Genomic DNA, 23,692 nt, shown 5'->3' with positions numbered 1-23,692 from the left:
AATTTTAAACCATTTGCATAGAGCTCTCCTAGTAATTTTAATACCACATATGACAAGATGCTGATTTTAGCAATTAATATCTACAGACAAACTTTAAGCTGTAAAATATGCAAAACAAAATTTAAGTATTATAAATTAAATGCAATTATACTTTTCAGAAAATTCATGTATGCTCAAGTATTCAACTTTGAACTTCATTAAGACAAATAATGCAGAAAATATATTTCACTATCTCACAAGTAGACATATTCTAATTCATGTTTATAAATCTCACACTTTTAGGGTAATTTCTTGAATAATTTAGATGATTTATATGTATACTCTATAATGATCAGATTCTCATTATTCTGATCACTATAGGTGGTTTCATGTGTAACATAATTTTACACACATAAGAAATCAGTATTAGGTAAATTTCTCACAAGAAATTTTGTAGTTAAATTATTTCAATATTAATACTAAATTAATAATTTATATGATTTTATATAATCAAAACTTCTTTTTTTTGCTTTTTGGGTCACAACTAGCGATACACAGGGGTTACTACTGGCTCTGCACTCAGGAATTACTCCTGGCGGTGCTTGGGGGACCATGCGGGATGCTGGGAATTGAACCTGGGTCGGCCATGTGCAAGGCAAATGCCATACCCTCTGTGCAATTGCTCCAGCCCCTAATCACAACTTTTTACTTTCTTTTTTTCTTAAAAATTGAATAAAGTAATATCCATGTAATAAAAATCTCTAAATTCTTAGGCAAAAATACAAATAACATTTTATCATTCACTTAAATTTATACACCTTATTGCCCAAAAGCTTTTAACATATAATTTCTGCCTCAAATTTTAAAACATTGAGAAATTCTAACATGGTGACATTCTACTATGGCATTCAAAATTTATATTGGCATAAACATTTCTTAGGTAATTATTTACATAGGATAATAAATAGATTCCTGATACTATATCATAGAAGTCTGTTAAGTCCACATATCTTAATTCAGGCACTTTCTAGCCGGTATTTGTAATGAATCAGTGAGTTTATCAATTCAAGTTTAATAACAGCAAAATATGTAAGTTGGTCTCATAATAAATTCATAAGAGCAGTAATGGCCATCAAAAGAAAATATAGCTAGTCTTCTGAGAATCATGTATGAGATAAATGGACTATACTGGAATATCTAGCTAAATATTATAAAATTTACCTACTTTTTACTGTCCCAATTTAAACAACCACACAGTTCTAAATTAAATACTATAGAATAATCTAGATAAAACACTCACCTACTGTCAGCTGTCCAGTTAATTGCCCCATGTGATTTCTTGCATTCATTGTTACATTCCTGTCAGACTGTAAGACCAGTGGACTATCCTGGGAAACATGTATAAAATAAAGAAATAAGATTTTTAAAAAAGAAATATAGTCAAAATTTAATCATTAGAATCATAGTGATTTTTTCTGGGTATTAGCAAGGCTTTTGATTTACATCACTTATTTCTACAGCCCAGATAATGAACAGTGTAAAAGAAAAAAAAAACGGATACATTAAGATAACTACCTGAGAAACTAGGAGTGTTACTGCTGTGTAAACTGACAGTAACTTTTCCATCTCTATTGATTACTGTGCTTCATGCATATCTCATCCCTACACTCAGCACCTCTACTACAAATGCCTTCCTTTGGAGAGATTTTAGAACATATACAGAAGAGGAAGTCTCTCTTGAAGTTAAACTTGAAAGCTTTAGATTTCACGCTGTTGTCCTGTCCTCAAAACTGATGACTGCAATAGATTAGATTTACCATACTCTTAATCTCAAGTTATTTGGTCCAGAGCCATTATAGTATGACAAGCACATGTTGTTTATATATATATGTGTATATGTATATATTATTATATAGATTATATTTATATGTACATATACACATAATTAGTATATATGTATATATATATAATCTATACTAATTTTATTTTGTTCCTTTCTTTCACCCAGATAATACCAATGAGACCGGAGCCACTGCAGTTAGACATGTGTAATTAAATATACTTTAGAGAATATTGCTTAAGAAAATAATTTACTGTGCTTACTGAGCAGTTAATTTTTGTAATAAAATCCATATTATATCTTGTTTATTTGACTCCTTTTGATATGCTTTATAGATCTAAAATTGTTTATGTAAGGAGTTAAAGAGTGGGGCTAGAGCAATAGAACAATGGGTAGAGTGCTTGCCTTGTACTGGCTATCGGGATTCAGTCACAGCATCCCATATGGTCCCCTGAGCACTTCCAGGAGTAATTCCTGTGTGCAGAGTCAGGAGTAACCGCTAAGCATTGCAGGGTGTGGCTCCAAAACAAAACAAGCTAAACAAAATAAAATAAGCCATATTTTTGAAAATACTCTTCTAGTATTGATTAGATGTTTACTTTTATCATTGTTAGCATTTTCTACTAGAATAATTTCTCTGTGTTTGTTTGGGGGGCACATTGGGCAGTGCTAAGGGCTTACTCCTTTTTCTCTACTCACTCCTGGTAGGCTCAGGAGACTGAGTTTTTCAGGAGGCTCAGGAGAGTGCTGGGATCAAACTCAGGTCAGCCATTTTCAAGACAAGTGCCTTACCTGCTACACTGTCTCTCCAGCCCCCGAAATAATGTTTTGGACCTAGTACCACCACCTTACTAATTTTCATACTAGTTTTTTGCAGTCACCTGACTCAGATAAGTAATTTTCAACAGTCTAGCTATTCATCGTGAGTTCTAAAAAATAATCAGAGTGATTATTTACATATTTCTTATTAATTCATAAAATAAATATTGAGTCCTCACTATGCATTTTAAGCACTGTGACTAAAAGCAGTAAAGATATATATAAACAAAATTTATTTGTCTTCTTACAGGATCTTTGAACAAAATTAATTGAAAATAAGAGTTTGGCATTTGAATTAATCTCAGTTATAGTCAACAATTTTGAGCAGAGATAGTATCTTCCTCAAATATGATATATGTACTTTCCCATAAAATTTGTAGTCTGCGGCCAGTCTTGCAGAACTATCCTGCTGATCTGAGGATAAGATACTGCTACTTAAGATACAGTGTGCTGGATAACATACTAGCAAAGGATAAATATTGGAAAATAGTATTTTTATAAATTATGCCTTTCATGTATTTCTAGTGGGCTCTGAAGTGTTTCAAATATTTTTACAGGTCCTTAAGTGTAAAAGTTAAAAACGCACTGCTCTAGAGGTCATGAATATTTCAGTGATCAAAACATAGACAAGGTTTGCCCTCCCAGAAGTTACAATCTAGATATTTAATTAAACTCTAAGAAAATTCCTCTCAAATCTATTTTGTAGCATGTCACTTCTCTCATACAGTAAATATCTGTGTTATCAAAAATGTCATACAAAAGTAGTTTCAATTAGGATATAGATTTTTTATTTTGATGTGTAGAGTAAGACTCTTTCTCCCTAAAGCTAACTCTGATCCATTATAACTGAATGGAAAGCATTAAACAAGGAAATAGAGACACGTGCATGCACAGGCATGTACACTCATACATACATTTCAATGGAGACATATTTTTTAATAATTACGGTCCATATCTCAAAGTGTGAATTTACTCTGCAAAGTGAGCTTACTTGAACAAAACACAGTACTGTCAATCTCATTTTCTTCTATCACAATTTAGTTAAGTAAATAAGGAGAATGTGCAAATAATTAAAAAATAAAATTACTTTATGCGAAATTATATTCCTAGCTATCTATCTGAAGAATACAAAACACGTTCAAAAATTATATACAGAAATATGTTCATTTGAGTATGACTTAAAATAAGCAAAACTAGGAAAAAATCCAAGTGTCAAATGACAAATGATTAGAAAATGAAGCTATGGTCTATATGTATATATACACAATGCAATGCAATAAGAAAGGTCAAATTTTGCTTTTTCTTTTTTTCTTTTTTTTTTTTTTTGCTTTTTGGGTCACACCCAGCAATGCTCAGGGGTTACTCCTGGCTTTGCACTAAGAAATTACTCCTGGCAGTCCTTGGGGGACCATATGGGATGCCGGGGATCGAACCCGGGTCGGCCGTGTGCAAGGCAAACGCCCTACCCGCTGTGCTATCGCTCCGGCCCCTGCTTTTTCATCTAATGTAAATGAAAGTGCATGTTAAGCAAAATAAGAAGGGAAAAATATCAGATGATTCAATTATTAGGTTGTATATAAATAAACAAAGCAAAAAAATAGATAATGTCCAATGAAAACCAACCTCTATACTCTGACCAAAAAATCTGAAAATACAAAGCTGGGGTGGTCGACTGGAAGAAACCTATGGACATGTAGAGTGATATTGGCACTGCGATGGTGAGTGTGAATGGAGAAACTGTTCTACTGAAACACATAAAACATATATTCCTGTCAATCGTGTTACCAAATTAAATTAAGTATACTCAAATAAATAAAAATGCCTATAAACTAAATAAAATTAAAATACTGATAACATATATCACTTATGCTGTTCAAACAATATTTATTTTCTATGGAATATGATGCTGAAGACATTAATCTTTGGAATTATCCAATGTATTAAAAATTATGCAAACATCATTCCTTTCCAACACAAAATTAAATTTTGTGTATAATATAGACTCAGGACTAAGAACTATTTGCCAACAATTATAATCAGAAGAAGTGAACAGGACATAAAAACACACAAAAGATTCCATATAACACTGGTAAATTAAATACCTGCAACCCAAGAAATAAAGTTTTTTTAAAAGTTTAAAGATGAAAGAAAATTACATTAAATGTAAGAAAATGCATAAACCTATAAAGCATCTGTAGTTCAAACTATCTTAAAATTATGTAGTTGACATATCATTCACAATATTTCAAATCGTGAGCAGTTCTCTACACCAGTGATGTGGCCCGCTATTGCTCTCCTGAAAGATATTATTAATGACCAATTTCTTCAATGCAGATATAATATATTTTACATATAACATTTATTTGAATTTATATCTTTTTATATACATATATCCAGGTAAAAGTTTTTGTGAGGACAAACCACAGGAATCTATTTAGCTTTCTTAAGACTCTTTTTACAGGAGCCAGATTGTAGAATAACTTGTCTATCTGTCGCTGAGCAAGGAATTTGGATACAGGTACCCTGGGTCACAAGAAGGGTGGTGGTCGGACCAGATAACAAGACCCATATCACAGGGCCCAGGACTGCCCCCAGAACCGGGACATTCCTGAATATTGGCTCGAATACTGATCTCTAAAACCATAGGATAAGGAGTGATGTCCTTTTAAATGAATTGGTTAAGAAAGTTTGCAATATTACAAATCTATTAGCTATGAAATGTGCGGGCTCTGCTGTAACGACCAGGGAAGGCCTATATAATGATCTCCTTTGGAGAAGCTCCGGGTCTTTTGCCCAACCTGCTGGACCTGCGTGTCCGAGTAGGCGGTTGGACCCTGGCTAGCCAGTCTTACAATAAACCCTGCTTCCTGTTTGCAGTCTCTGGAGTCTCTTTTTCGTTATAGGGAGATTTCAATCCGCACCCTAACAGTTTTATAAACACTGACAAAAATATGCAATTTTATAATGAATTTATAGTGCCCCTAAATATCTTTATTATATTTATATACAAATATTAACACACTTCAGTATTAATTCCTCATTCTCAATAAAAAATAACACTCACAACATATGTAGTACTTACATGATTTTATTTTTACAATTTCATTTCATAGCTCTTGTACATGCAAAAATTAACAAAAACTTCTTTGTTACTCAAAATACTCCACTTTGGTGCACTCATATCTACAGTTCCCTGATTGAATTTCTTACCCACTTCTCAACCTGAAAAATTTTAAGTCCTAGCTCAAAGTTTGTATCTCTTGATAAAATTTTCCACTCCCTCCAGTGTTTTACATGTACTCCCCTCCTTCAGGGTTGAAGTCTAAGGACTTGTCACAGGCTCTTTGCCTTGACCATTAATTTATTGACAACAGATATGAGACTAGTCTGCCTGGAACCTGAGTGTGTTGTCATTTTCATTTACACATGCAGACTTTTCAAAGTATAGTTTGTGTCATGGTTGGTAATAGTTCATGTACAATAAATGTCGGGTGAATGAACTGAAGTCAAGTGAATGAACGTATTTACAACACAATGCACTCAGGCTACATGTGTTTACTGGATTTGTGTTCAGGTCACACAATTTACAATCTCTCTTTCTTTTGGCCTAGAGCAAGATTTCTAAAAAGCCATTTAACTGGAACAAGTCATATCACATTATGATTTGATTTATATTCATCATCTCTCTGTCTAAAGCAGCCACTTCTTTCCTTAAGCATTTGACCCACATAAGCTGCAAAACAGAAAAAAAAAATGTTTTGGATTCTTATTAAAATAATCAGTTTAAATTTTCTTTCATGCAGGGTACAAATTAATTGTAGAAATTTGCATTTTAAAGGCAGAAACATTGATCATGCATTGAACAGAAATATGTCTAAAAAGGTTAAATTTGAATACCTCAAACAGTGTTCACATTTAATGTCAATGTAAATATAGGAGAGAGAATCACGAATCACGAATCACGAATCATGAAATCCCGTTAATCACCGATTTCTCGGGTGGGCTCAATAACACCTCATTTTGTCCTTTTCCTGAGATCTTAGAAATCCATCTCAACTCGGCCCTCCCAAGGAAGTTGCACTGGGGGCTCTTCAGGGTCAGGGTAATGAGATCCAGCTTGTTACTGGATTTTGCATATAAATATACCATGGGAAGCTTGCAAGGCTGTCCCATGTAGGCAGGAAACTCTCAGAAGATTGCCAGTTTCTCCCAGAGGGAGAAGTAGGCTAAAGATATTGTGTGGCCACAAAGCGGCCAATAGGAGAGAGAAAGATTATTTATTAATTTTTCTGTTTTTCTCCCCTATTTTGGGAGCATTTCCCATATCTGTTACTTTTTTGATATCAGATTTCTAGTCATAGAAGTCAATGCAGAGGTCACTTTCAAAAAATGGTCTATATATTTTGTGTAAGGAAAAGATATGGGAAATACCGGGCTTTATTGGCCTTACCCAGTACCAAGGTACTGATTCATATGAACTTCATGCAAGGGAAATGCCTAATCCCTGTGCTGTTTCTGGCCCAAATGGTCTATACTTGATTGTCCTTTTGACTTCTGTGTTTTTAAAGGATATATGTATTTTAGTAGTCTAGGCAAATTTACTACAAAGGCCTGTCTCATTCCAAGAAGTTTATAACTTTACAGAGATACTTGCTTATCAGCTATTTCCTATATTCCAAATGCTACTAGATGCTCCATAATAAGACTCTGGCTAAGGAACTCCCCAAATGAAGGGTTAAAGAAGTGCTGTGTATGCTGTCTACTTTTGTCATCCCAGGAAATAATGTTACTAGACAAGAAAAACCTTTACCTACTTTAACAAGTAGGTAAAAAGATATACCTTTCAGTATGTGGTGCAAACCACGATGCCCTAGAGAGAGAGAGAGAGAGAGAGAGAGAGAGAGAGAGAGAGAGAGAGAGAGAGAGAGAGAGAGAGAGAGAGACAGAGACAGAGACAGAGACAGAGACAGAGAGACAGAGAGACAGAGAGACAGAGAGATGCCTTCCATAGAGATAGGCTGGGATGGGGGGGTGAGAGTAGGGAAACAAAGGGGGATACTAGTGCTGGTAAATGTACACTGGTGGAGGGATGGGTGTTAGGACACTGTAAGACTGAAACCTAATTATAAATAGCTTTGTAAAGATCTATCTCACAGTGATTTATAATAAAATCTTTTTTAAAAAGAGGAAATGAAGTAAAAAATTAAAAATTTCTTGAAATGAATGAAAAATAGTACTATGGGGAAGGTCATAGAAATACAGACTTATATCAGAAAAAGATAAAAATCTCAAACCAGACATCACAATTTGAGAAACTTGAAAAAGAACAAGAAATGAGTCCCAATATAAGTAGAAGGTAAGAGATTATAAAAATCAGAATGGAAAAAAATGAGATATAAATTAAGAAAATAATATAAGGGATCAGTAAGACCAGTAGCTTTTTTAAAAAGAATAAATATGATTTATGAATCTTTTATTGAATGAAGAAAAAGCAAGGAAGAATCCAAATAAATTAGATTAGATTAAAAGGGAGAAACTAAAACAGATATCTCAGAAATATAAAAACATCATGAGATTAGAGAATCTAAAATAAATGAGTAAAATATTGGAATCATTCAATTCCCCAATATTGAATCAAGGGCAAGTAGAAAACCTGAACATTTGACCAATTATTATGTAGAAAACTGAAAGAGTATTAAGAAAGCTTCTCACAATCAAAAAACTTCAAACAACATTTAGTGCCCATCTTCCACAAGCTCTTATAAAATATCAAAGAAAACGGACTGCTTCCAAAAACTTTCTTTGAAGACAATATTTCCCTAATGCAAAAAAAGAAGAGATATCATTTTAAAATAAAATTATAAATCAATATTTATGTTGAACATAGATCCAGCGATCCTCAAAGCAATCTTACCAAATTAAATATGGCAATTAATCAAAATAATCAGACGCTATGATCAAGTTTCCTTCATACCAAAAAGGCAAGGATGGCTTAATAAATGCTATTCAATTAATATAAAACACCATATCAATAAAAGAAAAAATAAAAGATTTAAATTATATCAATTGATGCACTGAACAACTCTGAAAAATTGCAACATTCACTATAAAAGTCCTAATAAAATAGGATTTATAAGGAACATATGTGAAGATATGGGCTACAGACCATAAAACCCGCAGCCAATAAGACCCAATGGTGTCTAAACTAAAGTCTCCCCCAGAGATCAGGGACAAGGCAAGGATGTCTATGTTCTCCACTTAAATATATTTTTTAAGTTCTTATACATCAATCATACAAGAAAAGATACTAAAAATATCCAAATTAGAAAAGGAATTCTTCAACTTCAAAACCCCTCCATCTACTGCATCATATCTATATCTATATAAGTATGGTTCTTATAAATATTAGTCTTTGTTGCACATTTAATGTCATCATTTAAAGTTTTACCTCAAAATGTAACATTTAATTAATGTGAAGTTATGCAGTATGATAGTCTAGTATGAATTATTTTGTATTTGTGTCTTTATCCAATGGTATGGATTTAATTCAGGGCTGGAGCAATAGCACAGTGGGTAGGGCATTTGCCTTACACGCAGCCGACCTTGGTTCTATTCCTCCATCCTCTCAGAGAGCTTGGCAAGCTACTGGAGTATCCCGCCCACATGGCAGAGCCTGGCAAGCTACCCATGGCATATATGACATGCCAAAAACATTAGCAACAATTCTCACAATGGAGACGTTACTGGTGCCCGCTTGAGCAAATCGATGAACAATGGGACAACAGTGCTACAGTGCTACAACAGAAAAGAATTTCAACTATCATTATATGCAAAGAATATTATAGTATACATTAAAATTCTAAAAAATTACACATATGAAAAAACTTCTTAGAAAGAGTAAACCAATATACCGAGGAATCAGATCACAAATTCAACACACAAAAAACTATAGCAATTCTATATAGAAGAAAAAACTAGAAAATAAACAAAAAAGTCATCCCCTTTCAAAAGTAATACTCAGGAATTGCTTTACAAATAAAATAAAAAGTTTACATAATAAAACTATGTTGTCATTAAAAGAAGTAGAAGAGTTTACATCAGGAAAAATATTACATAGTCATGGATTGAAAGAATTACCATTTCAAAATGACTTTTCTACCCTAAGATTTGTATAGATTTAATACAATCATTAAACTTCATGGAATGTCTTTAAAATTCTAATGACATTTTTCAAGGACTTGGATTTACAAAATATTATATGGTGTAATAAAATCCCCCAAATAGCCAAAGAAATTCTAAGAAAAAACTGTAACGGTAGCATTGCATTTTTGGCTTTGACTTGTACTACAATTCTCCAGTAAACAAAACTGTATAGTAGTGGAAGAGAAACAGACACACAACAGAGGCAAAACAGAGGCAAAACAAAAAGCAAAACAACAACAACAAAAACAAAAATAAAGAAATGGGACTAAATCAAACTAACCTTTTTGTTTTCCTCTCAGCAAAATTAACTCTAGCTAAAAGGAGATACAATACTAAATAGGAGAAAATATTTGCAAAGCATACATCAAATAAAAAGCTAATATTTAAAGTATTTTTAAAAAATACAAACACAAAAAGTTCAAATACTCATTCAAAAATGAAGAGAAATTTTCTCTTCATTTTTGAGAAACAGACATGAGCAGACATATTACCCAAGAGGATATAAGTATGGCTAGTAAATATATGTAAGTGTTCTTTGTTACTTATTAAGAAAATGCAAAGAAAAATAATGATTTATCACTTCACACCTGTGACAATGTCCTACAACAAAATGATTGAAATAACCAGTGTTGGTAGGGGTTCAGAGAGAAAGCAACCCTCATTCACTGTTGACAGGAATATCATATGATTCAGACTCTAATGAAAGCAGTATGATATTTACTTTGAGAATACAAATAAAACTCCAATAAACTAGTGGTTTCATTTCTTGCTACCTTCTCCCAAAACACAGAAATATGTATGTATGTATGTATATATGTATATGTCTATGTTCACTGTAGCACTTGGTATCATAGCCAAGATCAGAAATGATCCATATGTCCAAGGACAAAGTAGCAGATCAAAGAGTTGTGGGATAGTTACAAAATGTAATAACTAAGCAGCTATTTTTTAAAAAATGACATCATTCAGTCTGCTACAAGATGGCAGAAGTGGGAATTGTATATTAAGCATAGTAAGATAAATGGATAAGGACAAATCAATGATTTTTCTCATCTTTAAATTATATGAGACAAAATAAAGACAATAGGAAGTACTAAACAATGAAAAACCCATGACATTGAAATATAAAAATGAAGACAATTTATTAACAGTGGCAGAGCAGGGGGGAAGACCAGACTAGTAAAAACATAAAGACATTGGTGGGGGGTTTTGAGTATTTTGGTGGTCGTATAGCATAAAATTTTGATATAATTAGAGCATAAACTTTATGACTATTATAATAACTTACAATATAGTAATAAGTGTTAAAATAAATTCAATGTAGAGTAGAAAATGAGTGGTGATATACAAAGTAAATTAGTATTTCTAAAATACAAATTGCGCTTGTTTCTATTTGGCCTTGGGCAATCACCTGAGACAGATCTTTGAATTACCCCATGCATGATTGTAAGACTTCATTCCTTGTAATCTCTTGCTTTTTTTTGATGTCCTATTTGTTTCCATTTTATTTATTCTTCCTTGGGAAAACACAGTCTGATAAAGTTTTCATGTGAGTTATTAAATGAATAAGATAATACCTATGTATATTTGAATAATAAGCCAAAAAAACAAACCATGCCTATGATATTTACTGGTTTTGTGGCACTATGATTTAATACACTGAAACATTTTGTGAATTCTGATTATATATTTTCTATATCTGATAAAGGGACTCTCCTAATTTTGGGGGATAACTCATTAATCCTTTACATATTAAATATTACTTTAAAGACTAGTAGCAATCTATATTCCTTACTTTCTCAAATAAATGGCAGAGTAGAGGTTATTTGGGGATTATCTGGGAAATAGATTGAAGGCTTCAGGATGGCCTAGTATGATGCGGTCAAAGAAAACCATGAACTCTGAAATAATTTTTAAATCACAAAGAAAGAAAACACTATTTTAAAAAGCAATAGTTCTATACTGAAAAATTAGAAAAAAATAGAAAATTTTCATCTCTAATAAAGTAATTCAATGTTTAAAAACATTGTGCTGAACTTTTTTTCTATTAATAACAAAACAGTGATATACACACACACATATATATGTATGAGAAATCATTTAACCCATTCCTGATTGAAGTATTTTAAAGTTTTTAGTAATTTTTATATGTAAAACATATCATATTTATCTTGTTTTTTAATTAAATAAATTATGCCATCATAAGAATAAGAACAAGAGAAATCATAAAATATTTATGTTTTTTATTAAAACTGTACTTCTTCCAAAAGTTATTATGTTATAAACTTAAGCACAATGTTAAATTGGGCAGTAAAATCTATAAACAGAACTTTATAAAGAGTCCTTAAACCAGAAGAAATAAATATGCCTAGAAACACATCTTACTGCTCTTGCAGCAATCTTGTTTTTAGAGTTGAACCTAAATTTGAATTTGATTCTCCTGGAATCTAAGGCAAAACAAAAATATTATGTTATAAAAATTTAATTGATAAAAATAAACAAAGGAATTTAGTAGAAGTTGTTTCCCTTAATTTTAGCATTTAACCTTCTCTCTGTGAAGAGTTTCTATCTGCTAATTTTAATCCTACCCTCTCCCAAATTCAAGCAAATCACTTTATTTTTTTTTCCTTCTTGGGTCACACCTGGAGATGCTCAGGTGCTACTCCTGGTTCTGCACTCAGGAATTACTCCTGGCAGTGCTCAGGGGACCATATGGAATGCTGGAAAATCTAACCTGGGTAGGCCACGTGCAAGGCAAATGCCCTATCTGCTGTGCTATTGCTCCAGCCCCAATTCAAGCAAATAAAATGTCACTGTAATGCAGTCTTGAAGCTTGCCTTATACAATGCTATAGAACAAAATGCTGAATAGAGAGGAAGAAGTCAGAATTTATGCTCATGTCAAAAAGTAAGTGAATCAGTATATTTATTCATTCAAATAAACGAATGGACAGGTTTTAAAAACAAATTTTAATAATTAAAATTGACTATTAAGTTAACTTTATTTCTCACCAATAATAAAATATCATATTAATCCATTTCTGTTAGAGATTAACATTAATAATGTAAGATTAAAAATTTATTTCTACTCCATTCTTTCTGCTGAAAGTATTAGAAGTAGAATGACATGCATACTTAATACTTTAGAAACTGAAAGATAAAATTCAATTTTTTTATCTTGCACAGAAATTTGAAATGCATAAGACTCATTATTCTAAATATCAGTGATATATTTAATAAGCTATAGCAAGTATAGAAAGGTAATCAGTATTCATTTATACTCATATTCTGCGCTAAAAATTATTCACAATTTCATAAGTGAATTTGCACAACTTAAAAATAATTTCCTCATTTCTGGAATAAAATATTGTACTAGACTCAGAGCATTAATATACTGAATTCTAATTTTCTCCCCGCTTGGCTATTTTGATCTCTTCCAAAGGGCTTTAAGACATTGACAGTGTCTTCTGTGTATATTTTGTCTTCTGGATGATTCTTCCTTCCTCATTGCTCCTTCCTAATATTTGAATCCACGTAGTAAAAATATATATTACAGTACTCTGTTTTGCTCACATCCTTAGAGATTCTGTCAGCTCATTCGCTCTCACCTTCAGTACAGTCTTAATTCTTAAGGAATTTAGTACCAAATAGGTAACCTTCTGATTTCCCAAACACTTAACTTCTTCAGTTTTTCTTTCTTAGTATTGTCTAAATAGAAATACAGATAGAAACAGATTCTAGATCTACCCATATATGGATACAGATCAATATTTCTACCTTTAGTCTTCGTTAGTTTTCCTCTTGGTCATACTATCACACGTAATTACTAATAACCAGAGATGCTTCTGAAGTTCTCTTCAAGCATAACACATTTCTTCTGAATTCACACCTCATAGTCTCTGACACCAGTTTTTGTCACAAGTCTAATATATTTTTTCAGCCTAGAGCAATAGTCATTTTAATACTATATGTTGAAACTATCCTTTCTCCACTGAGTGTCTTATTTCTTATGAGAGTAGTTTATGCATGTGGCTTAGTTTACATTTAAGATTTTAATTCTACTCACTAATTAATTTTTACTTATATTTCTGCATCCCATTGTTCTCTTACTATAAAAAGCAGTTTGAAATGATAAAATATGATATACCTAGTTTTTCTCTATTGTTCAAAATTACTACATCTTGGAGGGAGTATTTTATGGCCTGATATATATTAGAATTTTTAAAAATCCAAAGGTAATTTTTTTACAATAAAAAGCAAAGACATAGCTTACAATCCCCAAGTAGCTGGCTCTTATATGTCACTATAAAAAGGGGTACACTCTCAAGGTAAATTGAACATCAGATTGACAAGCACCCTAAGAAAACAAAGCCTGAGAACTGTTCTACAGAACTGACTTTACCCAAGACAGGAATAAGGGGTGGTTTGGAGGGAACCCAGTGATTAGAGTGGAGGGTAGACAGCACTCTGATGCAGGGTTGGTGTGGGGTCACTGTATTCATGAAACCCCATCATTAGCAGAAGTGCAAATAACAGTGCTTCAAATAAATTGAAAAATTCCTTAAACACAAAACCTCATGCAAAATCAATAAGTACTTTGATAATTTCCTGATTTAGAATATACACTATATTCAGATTAGGTTTTATGCTGTGTCTAAACAGCATTAATTTTATGCTGTTTCTAAACAGTTCTTTAGGGTACTTCTAAAGTATTAGGGAAGGACTCCAAAAGTGTTTAAAGATATTAATACCACGTTTGTAATACATTTCTTACTAGGATGAAAGGGAAGATATTTAATTAAAAATGAAAAATTTCTCTGTAGAAGCAGTGAGTTAGCCAGGGTACTCCAAAGGGGGGCGGGTGGGAGGCCTCCTTACCCCAAGGGACCCAGCCCCAGCAGCTGAAAACCTCCAGAACCACTGCCATGCTCAAGGCCATTCCCCACATACTTGGGTACCAGTGAACATATTCCTGGACATCATAAGACAATCCCTACCCCTTCTCCATAAGTACCACACCACATTTGATGGGGTTCAAATAGTAGGCAAAAAATCATAGAGGAACATATATATATATATATACACATATATATAGTGTGTGTATACATAGTTTCATATATATATATATGTGAAAGCTCACATCACTCAACCTTTAACAACATGTAAGCGATATTCTAAAGAATATCTTAAAGGCCCTTGCCAAAATAGAACAAATTTCACACTGTCTCCTCTATGGATATTTTATGTAGCAAGCTCAGCATTTTTCCCTAACAGACAATGCAAAATATATTATTTCAGTTATACTTTGGGACAGGGCTTGGGGCTTGGGATGGAAACATCTCAAATTTGGTGGTGGGAAGGTGTAATGGTGGTGGGATTGGTGTTTGAATATTTACTGTAATGAAATATTGTGAACCACCTTATAAAAAAATTAAAAAAGGCAGTGAGTTAACTTCAGGAAGGCCTAGGTAAAACCTACTCAGGGAACAGATTAGTGTATTATCTGCAGATAATCAGATCTGCAACAATGCCAAGTGAGGTCTAGTGCCTATTCCCTTTGATCATCGCTACAATTCGAGAAAACCTGACTCGGAGTCCTGTGTTTACCATACGTATATGTGTCTCACCTCAACATGATGGAGTAACACATCACTCACTCTCTCATACGTAATTGCTGCCACAGCACATTCCTCTCTCCAGATACAAGTGAAGATGCTTATCAGAGAGTGTCCATCCTGCTACCTGTTCACTTACAAAAGAGAACAAAAGCCTCAAAAGGTGGTCAGCCTTTCTGGTGTGTATTCAGCAAGTCAACCAGCATAAACTAAAACCGTTCTTTTTACCATCTCTACCAAATGCCCTCTGGTTTCTTCAGGAAATTTCACTTTGTATAACACAACCTCTGACAGATTTAAAAAAAAAACTATGGTAGAAATTATAAAATTGTATAGTTATATTTTGAATTATAACTAGGGTCAAATATTCAAAATATATTAGATTAATTCAAATGGACAAGAGGAAAATCATCTATTTCCTCCTTCCAAAATAGTTCATATAGAGCAAGGTAGCTGTTATATTTAAAAGAAAATTTATAATTAAGCAAAATTAAAATGTTAAATGATACTTTAGTAATCGTATCTGTGCAATGTTTTTGTTACAGTGGGAGTAGAAGTGCAGACCTCTAGGTGAACTAGTTAATTTAGTCAGTCATATAACTCTCACTTTTTAACAGGTATTCAATAAACTGATATTATGATGGTGGGATGAAGATGGCAGCAGATAAAGGGAACCCTCCCCAACACTTGACTCCTACTGTTTCATTTCTTTGGTCCTGTTTACCCTTCTCTTGCTCTCTTGGCACATTTGCTAAGCTTAGGCCGAGTGCAGGACCAGGTCAGAATGCTGTGTGTTTGGGACAGAAGGCAGGATATGTTAATGTGCATAGAGTCAGACAGATGGCAGAATCAGGTAGGGGTCTTATGGCCAGACAGATGGCAGACTGGACACGTAAGGAAAGCCAGGACAGGATTGCTTAGAACCACAGACTACGAGTGACCCAGGAACAAGATTTCAGACTAGTAAAGCGTACACTGGATGGAGAATGACACAGTGATAAGAAAAGGCCATTATTCACTGGGGGTAGGCAGGCATGACGGATAGGACCAGGGCCTCATACATTGTGCTGAGCAGCATGGGGAAGAATGGGTGACATTCTACACAGGTTAAAGTAGAGGCCTAGACGTTGGTGGGGGGGTGCAGGATCTGGACACATCTGCTAAAATTGAAATATACTATAAGTTCTTAACCTACTGAGATCTGTGTGCAAATCTTTCAAACAATTCTCAAGACTACCAGCACCAGAAAATCCACTTTTGCAGCAACATTTCATAATGTAAGTCACTTAATAACTAAAATTCTAGGACCAGGAGATAATACAGTGGTTAGGGCACATGTCTAATATGTGGCAAACTCTGAGAACTGGGTGTGACTCTGGAGACCCCCATAACTCTTAGTTTGACCTGTGATTCGCCCACAACTTAAGGTTCAAGCATTAACCACATCCCAGTTGGCTAAGGATTTCTGGTGGGGTCCCTCAAGTCTGCTTATGCTCAGGAGGTTCTCCCATAATCCACCCCAAATATGTTTTATAGAGTGAAAATTGTGCCCTTCATTCTCAATTGGTACACCATATTTTTAGGAAGAAATAGTAGTTAAATTTACAATGTAGAACATGGATCCTATTTGTGTTATCAGTTGCGGAGACCAAGACTTTATCCTGTTATTTTAGTTATCAAAATTTACATTGCACTTGAAAATGAATTTATATTTTCTTCCTCTATTATTCAGCAAAATGTCTCTAGCTTTATATTGAGAGTCCTCCCTCCCACTCTCCCTGAATGGATGTTCATCATCACACATTACTCCCATGTAACGAGCTCTGAGATGGGCATCTGAGTCCATGCACCTTGTCGAGCCTTACAAAAAAGTATTGCCCATCTCCTGGGGAGACTCTGACTCCACCTAATGAGATGTTAAAGGTATACTTTTAATTACCTTTCAAAATATATACCAGTATTACTATACCACTCCCAATCTTTATGCTTGAACATTCTATCTTGAATCTTCAACCAAGAAATCTAAAGAAATAGTAAAACATACATTATAAGTGATTAGTATATGTGTAGGGTAAAATTTTCAGTAGTTGTCCTTAGCAAAGAAAAGTAACAGGGTATATCAAATGCAATTTTGACACTATGCATAAAAACTAATGAGTACTGTAATAGCCTCTCAAGGGATGCTATTAAACAATAATTTATTTCATTCTTTACCTCAGCTGAAAAAGAAAAAAGAAACTTCACAACTTCATGTTAGAAACTGGGTGATTTTACATACTTTCTGTGTTTTAAGAGAAAATGGGAGTATTTTTAGCAAATGTACCTTCATATTTCTAACACAGAAACACTCATATAGATGGCCTGTTTATCTGATGCTATTTATTAAAAGCATATTTCAAGAGCCCAGAGAAATGATATACCTAACTCAGGTCCATCAGGCACTACATTTATCACACAGACACTGCCAGGTATGATTTCAGAGGCCAGAGTCAAAAGAAATCCCCGGTTGAGGATGAGTGTGGTCCAAAAAAGAAATGTAAACAAATAACAAACACACATTTAGAGAGGAAAAGTTAAATTCTTCAGTATATTGTTTTATTATATACCCTCCTAATCTAGACCAATATTTTGCTTTACTGAAGGTGTTATTTGCATATTCTGATATTTTTTAAAAAATAATAGTAATTCCTAAAACTATTGATATTTAACTTATTACAAAGCAAATAATATTTGAAATCTTTGAAAAAGGAACAAATTACTGGAAATAATAGGAGCTACTCATTAAATATTTAAATAAATTTGATATATCTGTGCAAAACTGTTCTGTAGCTTTAGTTTTTTAATGTTATATAGAATTAATACAGGCTTCTCCTGGCATTCAAACATATTTCAAATATATGACATGTTTTTTCAAAATCTGTTGCTTTCTATTTTAAGTTATGTGTTTTTGGAGGCATTATAAACATTTATTTTAGCTATAACAAATACGTTCTTTTGTTTATGTTTACTTTCTTTAATAAAAATTCATTTTTTATACCTTTCTATTACTTTTTCTCAGGCATTTAAAAATCCCACATCATTCACATGCACTTCAATCTAGCCCATATAATGATGAGGTAGAGAATGACAATGATGATAATGATAACACTTTGAACATGCATAAAATTAAAATTGTATCTCCAAATTCATTTGCCGCTAAGCCTTTGGCGGACTCCTAATATACATTTTGTTTGCCAATATATCAATAGCATTTAGACACGTGACAAATATTAGGGAAATTTTAATCATCTGGAACTCAGAAATATAGGGCTATATCTGGAGTCTCATCGAGATCAGCCATGTTAACTTTTTACGCATTGGTGAGAACACACAGAACATGGTGGGGCAATTTTATGCTCAAGAGATTGGAGTTAAAACCTATAAATCCTCACTCATAGTCATATTTTTCATTTACTAACCAAAGTTCAATATTTACACATGTTTAAAACTGTAAGCTTTCCATAATCACGGAAATCAAATGTGAACTTATAATGCGAAATACAATCTCGAATTGGTTTGCTTCTACTGCCTACTCTAACCCACCAGTAGGATAACATCTTCCCTGTACCTTTGGTTGAATCTATTCAACACTTGACAAGTTTCATGGGTATTCTCTGAAAATTCAAATAGTCATTGTAAAGTTTAATGCAGTTAATTCACTGTAACATTCAAACCTTTTCAATCTTTTTCCTCAGCTGGGGCCTGTACACGGTAATTTCCTTTCTATACAGGTAGGGTTTCTTATCTTTGTCCTCTCAGCACTTCTGCAGGATTTATCTTTTCTCGCAGTTTCAGTATCAGAGTATGCCCCTCAATGTAGCTGGGTGTGTCCCTGGAAGTCCCCAGAATCCCTGTAACTCTGGGGCCTCACATTCAACTGAAAAGGCAGGTTGAGAGAGCAGACCAGAAAATACACTGAATTTCCTGAGCACCACTTAAAGCCCACTCTCAAATACATACCCAAACAAACACGGAACTTGGAAAGATCACAAAAGAGAAGAAACATTCTTCTCCCCTCAATGTAAGTACTCTCAGATAAATTTAAGATGTTATGCCCATGCCAGTTTCCTAGAGGCAGCTCTCATCTTTTTGGAACATTTATTCCCTTCAGTGGGTCCTTCCCCTTTAGGGTCCTTATTTTTTCTCAGTTGCTAATTTAATACTGTTTCCCTTTACCTTTGAATCCTAGGGATTTACTTTATACAGATCACTACCAATATTGATAATGCATTTAAATATAAAAGATCCCCAAGATAGCTCACAGTTACAAAGTTCAAGATGACTTCAGGGGAATTACTAGGCATGATATATTTGCCAAACTCGGAGTGAAAATCATCCCCATGTGCCAATCTCTCATATTTTAAATCTTTCTGGCCTTAGTAAAACAAAGATCATTATGTCTGAGGGGATGTAGATCATATCTTTCTATTTAAGTCACTTTCTGTGCTACTGAAAAAATATGTTTTTTTTTCTTGAAGAACAGTAGAGTATGAAAACACAAAATGTTTTATGCTATTATAGAAAATCCTATTACAACATATTTTAAGTTTCTATGGCATTATGATTAGTATGAATTATTTTCTGATACCTCTTCACTGGAATGAGTGAGTGAAAGAGGTATCAGAAAATAATGCTAGCCAACTTCGACCGTGAGTGTGGAAATGTCGGAGTGCAGCTGAATCTCACGAAGACACTGTTCATGAAAAACGAACCAATTCCTGATGTTCCATTTCCCCTCAATGAAACAAACATCTCTGAATGCAGCAGTTATGTGTAACTAGGTTGAGAACTCAACATGACAAACAACCTGGCACCTGAACTGCGCAGGAGGAGGAGAGCAGCGTGAAAGACCTTCAAGAGTGTCCAAGAAGTAGTTAAGAGTATGAAGAACCTCCAGCTCTGGGCACATCTTTTCGACTTCACCGTTCTTCCTGCACTAACATATGCCTCAGAGACCTGGGCCCTACAAAAAGAGGTTAAGAATGCTATTTGTGTATCCCAAGGAGGAATCGAAAGAGCTATGCTTGGAGTATCATGATTCATTCATGTGAGAGAAGGAATCTGGAGTTCTGACCTCTATTGGGGATCAAGAATCTGGGACGCTGTTTCGTTTGCCAAGGTGTCGAAAATCAGATGGGCCGGACACGTAATTCATTTTGGAGACTACCGCTGGTCTAGAGCTGTTACCGACTGGGTTCCATGGGACGTCAAAAGACCACGTAGCCATCCACCTACAAGATGGTCAGACTTTTTCATCAAGACCCTGAATGAACGGTTTGAGGCTCTCCATGTTCCTGGAGTGAGCAGACACTATTGGGCTACAGTAGCACGCAACAGGAACAAATGGAGACGTTACTGGCACCCACTCAAACAAATCGGGATGACAAGTGATACAAGTGATACCTCTTTCACAAGTTCTGTAACTTATTTTACACCTATTGCTTTGCATAATACCTTTACTGTATGGTAAGTCTCAACCGAAATTGTAAGTAAAACAATGACTCCTAATCAGATGTCATATGTTCTTAGCAAAACACACTATTTTTGTATTCCTAGTGCTCATTACAGTTACTGAACTCTAGCATGTAGTCAGTGTTTCTGAAAGATTACTGGAGTTACTTTTAATTTATACCATTTACCAGAGTTTTCATAAATAACTGTGTTATTTTTGATTTATTTCTTTTCCATGAACCCAATACAAATTTTTTTGGCATAATTTATTTATTTGGTATTAGAGACATATAACAGGTAACAGGGCTTATTCCTGGCTCTGTGACAAGTGGTGCCAGGGCTAACTTACTCCTGGCTCTGTAGACAGTGATTACTCTTCGAGGACTCACATGACCACATTTAGTAACAGTGATTGAACCCAAATCAGCCCCATGCAAATTAAGCCCACTTCCAAATATATATCAGAATGGACACGAAATTTGGAAAGACCATAAAGGAGAGGGAACACTCTTCTCACCTCAGTTAAAATACTTTCAGATAAATTTTAAGATTTTTTGCCCATTCCAGTTTCCTGGAGGCAACTCTCATCTTTTTGGAACATTATTTTCTTAAACTGCTGGACTATCTCTGGTACTCTGCTAAAAACTTTTATCAAATTTTAGTAACTGAACATCATTTCTATCACTGAGATCTTTTTTGTCCTCCATACTTTTTCTATATAAACTTTTTTGATCTGTTATATTTTATTTGAGGGTCACATTGGAAGGTACAAAGTGTTTACCCCATACTCTGGTCTCAGGATCACTACTGGTGCTGCATTGGGGACCATATATAATGTCAGAGATCGAACTGGGATCCACCATATGCTTGGCAAGTGCTTTAACCCCTGAACTACCTCTCCAGCCAGAGGTATCCATTAAATTTACCTAGATGGCCACTTACCCCTGACAAGCTATGTTGTTGTTATTATTATTATTATCATTATCATTATTATTATTATTTAGCTTTAGTTTCATAGTTGGTTGTACTTAGGAGTTACTGCCAGCTCTGTACTTGGAAATTCTTGGAAATCTACTCCCTGTGGTGCTCAGGGGACCATGTGGTGCTAAAACTTGAACCCTGGCTTCTGGCATAAATATTTCTCCTGCTCTTGCACTGTTGATTTTTGTCTGGGCATCACACTGGTCTGTTCTTTGGGATTATTCCTGTTGAGCTTGGGGGACCTTTTGGGGTGCTGAAGCTCAAACCTAGGTTTGCCACAAACAAGGCAAGCATCCTACCTGCTATACAATTGCTCCAACCACTGCTCTTGGGTGATTTTAGAACACTATTTCCCTACAAACCCTTAACTTTCTGCTCAATCTTCAAGTATTAACCTTATAATTCTGTCTATAAAGGAGAATTCTAAAATTCAAATTTGATCATTATATTCTATACCCCCAATTTTTGCCTATATTTAACTCAATTCTGAATTCCACCCATGTATTTAATAGAGCCCTTATATAAAGTTATTAAGAAAGCCCAATAATAGAGTTATTAAGATAAGACTAACTTTCAACATTGTTTAACTCTTCATTTCTACTTTGAAATTCCCTGTCTCTATTGCCCATAAAATCATCATTGTTTAACAAGAAGAGTGCTCATTAGGCCGTGCTCTGTTAAAATTTCTACTTTATCAATACTGTTACCCTTATAATTTAAGTATTCCTACATGAGTGACAGTTTTCCTTACTTGTTTATTTGATAAACTTTAAGTACTAGTCCAAATTATATTTTATAGTTCCACTCAAAAATAGTCCCATCCTTATATCTCCCAGGTCCAGGCCATATGCTCTTAATCCATTTATTACGCAAATTTATTTGTTTATACATATGTCTTTTCAACTTGAATGAAGGATAGTCTTATTAAAATCAATTAATATATGAATAATTGCAAGAATCAGTGAACTAAAGTTGTTGAATTGCTTTTTTATTGATGGAAGAAATAAAACTACCATGACCAGACCATCTGCATTACAGTCAGGCAAAATGTGATGGAATGATTAATGTACAAATTATATAACATTTATTAGTTTAATTTATTTGCAATAGCTTAAGAGCTACAGGAATATTACACCATATAGGAGGTTTGCTTGTTTTTCCAAATATTTTATACAAAATAAGCTTGCACATCAAAAAGTGAACTAAATGTAAGAATATAAAAAGAAGCAATATTAGTGAAGTGGTGAAGTGTATTGATATTCTCATGAACAACTACTCAGTTACTGGACATCTTGTATAGATTAAGAGGTCTTAAAAGAGGTTGAAATATTATGAAATGTTAAGAAAATACGACAAATGCATATGTGCTAAAATTTCACTAAGGAATTCAATAAGTTCAGAGAAATGAGAAAAAGCAATGAGACAGGAAAAAGGATGAACATAATCATAGAACTACCATAGGTGTTCATTGATATTCATTTATTCTCAAAGTAGTTTATTAGCAGAGGAATCCAAGTTTACCTCTTTTGCTGGAGGAAATGGGAAGAGAATCTAATTTCTATACCATATGTATCAAGTTCCTTCCACAGGTATTAATTTCCCCATCACTTGTATCACTTGTCATCACATTGCTCATTGATTTGCTCAAGCAGGGCCAGTAACATCTCCATTGGTCCCTGTTGTGTGCTAGTGTAACCCAATGGCATCTGCTTGCTCCAGGAACACGAGCCTCAAACAGTTTGTTCAGGTCTTGACAAAGAAGCCTT

The 23,692-nt window shown here is 34.0% G+C and overlaps 1 protein-coding gene across 3 annotated transcripts in view; it reads right to left on the bottom strand.

The window, feature by feature from the left end:
* Nucleotides 1–23,692, bottom strand: part of SGCZ (sarcoglycan zeta) — a 1,018,550-nt gene that overhangs the window by 106,225 nt on the left and 888,633 nt on the right. For all 3 annotated transcript variants that reach the window (XM_055138572.1, XM_055138579.1, XM_004610323.2), the window contains one exon: nucleotides 1,280–1,367. In XM_055138572.1, coding sequence (XP_054994547.1) covers nucleotides 1,280–1,367 — 88 coding nt within the window. The remainder of the gene's footprint in view (nucleotides 1–1,279; nucleotides 1,368–23,692) is intronic.

Source organism: Sorex araneus, chromosome 1 (genome assembly GCF_027595985.1).
Source record: "Sorex araneus isolate mSorAra2 chromosome 1, mSorAra2.pri, whole genome shotgun sequence".
Lineage (NCBI taxonomy): Eukaryota > Metazoa > Chordata > Mammalia > Eulipotyphla > Soricidae > Sorex > Sorex araneus.
This window is presented reverse-complemented; position numbering and strand designations above follow the sequence as displayed.